At 35.4% G+C, this 1709-nt stretch overlaps 1 protein-coding gene across 1 annotated transcript; it reads left to right on the top strand.

Annotated features, from left to right (window-relative positions):
* Positions 1-265: 265 nt before the first annotated feature.
* JH06_5663 (hypothetical protein) lies at positions 266-734 on the top strand (the record flags this gene model as incomplete). Its single annotated transcript, XM_014669265.1, has 4 exons — positions 266-324; positions 368-513; positions 543-626; positions 655-734. 4 exons carry the CDS (start codon positions 266-268, stop codon positions 732-734), a joined length of 369 nt encoding a protein of 122 aa, XP_014524751.1.
* Between the last annotated feature and the right edge of the window lie 975 nt (positions 735-1709).

Raw genomic sequence — 1709 nt, 5'->3', positions numbered from 1 at the left:
GAGAATGGAAGAATGGATACTTGAAAGATGGAAAGGTAGTGATTGATTTCGAGAGTGGAAAGAAGAGAAGATGTGGAAGTAGATGGAGTATGAGAGGTCAATTAGATGATCGATTTCATGATTGGTGGAATTCAAAATCGAAATGCAAACGATTCTGGTTTGGATTGTTGTTTTGGATTGTCCCATTCTACAAGATAGTGAGTTACACTTATATGGGTATTCGAATCGCTATCAACAGTGATGTTGTGATTCACAATTGTTGGGAATGGGAACATATACCAATATGGTGGAGTTGGAAAGTGAAGAATCTCAGGATATACGGTGGTAGCTGTCGTAATTCGCCATGGGTGAGATCATTTGATTTGAGTCGATACAAGAATCTTAAGACTCTTGATGTTGGAAGATGGTGTTTCTGGGATGTGAAACGAGTTAAGATAAGTGGATTGAATCAATTGGAGAGTGTGAGTATTAGTTACCAGTCATTAATGAATCCTTCTTCAATTCGATTTGAGAGTGAGGATATAGAATTGATGATGAGATAGATCTTCCTAAACTCAAATCTATTGAATTGGGTCATTATGCTCTAGAGGGATCATATGGTACTAATGATGGTCTGATAATGAAGAGTAGTGGATTGATTGGATTGATTATAAGATTTGCCTTCATTATCTTATCTATCTGGTAATTATAACAACTTCTTTAACATGAATAATGTGATATTGGAGAGTATTTGATTGACATGAATTGAATTAGAGATGTGCCTCTATTGAATTCAAACAACATTCACTTAAATGGTAATCCCTTCTATTATACAAGGAGTCTTGTTGCAACAAGTGAGAATGAATGATAGTAATAACAATTAGATGCAGCTGGTTTAGAGAGTTACATTCGTAGTCACAGTCATTATCTTTAACCACTCTTTGTTAAACATCAGTTATCAGCATTCAAACTCTATTCACTACAGCAAACTCAGCAGTGTAATCATTGTATAGCTTCAGCATGAATATGATTTCAAATATGATTATTTCCACTCTGTTACTGATTATTACAAGGTTCAGTATTCTCATTAGGATAAGGATCATCACCATAAGTGTTCAATCTATCATCCATCTCCCAGTTCCAAGTGAAACAACACTGATTCACTTCCTTATCATTACTCATATCATAGCATCTCAGATTATCAGAATTCGTAGTTGAACACATTGTATCATATGATACTGATACTTGCATAGCACGAATACTCACTCCAGTCTCAGATCGATTACAAGCACTTCTCAAAGCACTATCGAATCCATCATTGAACTCGTTGTAAGTATTACTGTTGAAGTTCATCTGAGTCAATTTAGGGAAATTCTCCTTATCAGTACACATTGTATGAAGATTTGAAACAATCACAGCTATCATAGACTCAACACTGTTGAAGTCTCATAAGAAGCAGCTTTGTGACCAGTCACTTGCAAGTATTCAAGATTCATGAAGTATCCCTTATCACGATTATCAATCATCCACTGAATCACATCATTCAATCCTTCCATTTTGAAAGAACCATCTCCAAACACAATTCGAGAAGGATAAGTGAATTCAGAAAGAGAAATGAGAGGAATAGCAAGAGTAGCATCAACATATCTCACAATCCTGTAATCAGAATAGAAGTACATATCAATAGGAGATGGATTTCTCTCAATCTGAGCAGCAAGAGAATCATGGAA

The sequence above is a fragment of the Blastocystis sp. subtype 4 genome (genome assembly GCF_000743755.1).
Source record: "Blastocystis sp. subtype 4 strain WR1 chromosome Unknown seqid_0767, whole genome shotgun sequence".
NCBI lineage: Eukaryota > Bigyra > Opalinata > Blastocystidae > Blastocystis > Blastocystis sp. subtype 4.
The sequence above is the reverse complement of the archived record's forward strand: the minus strand, read 5'-3'. Positions and strand labels throughout refer to the sequence as shown.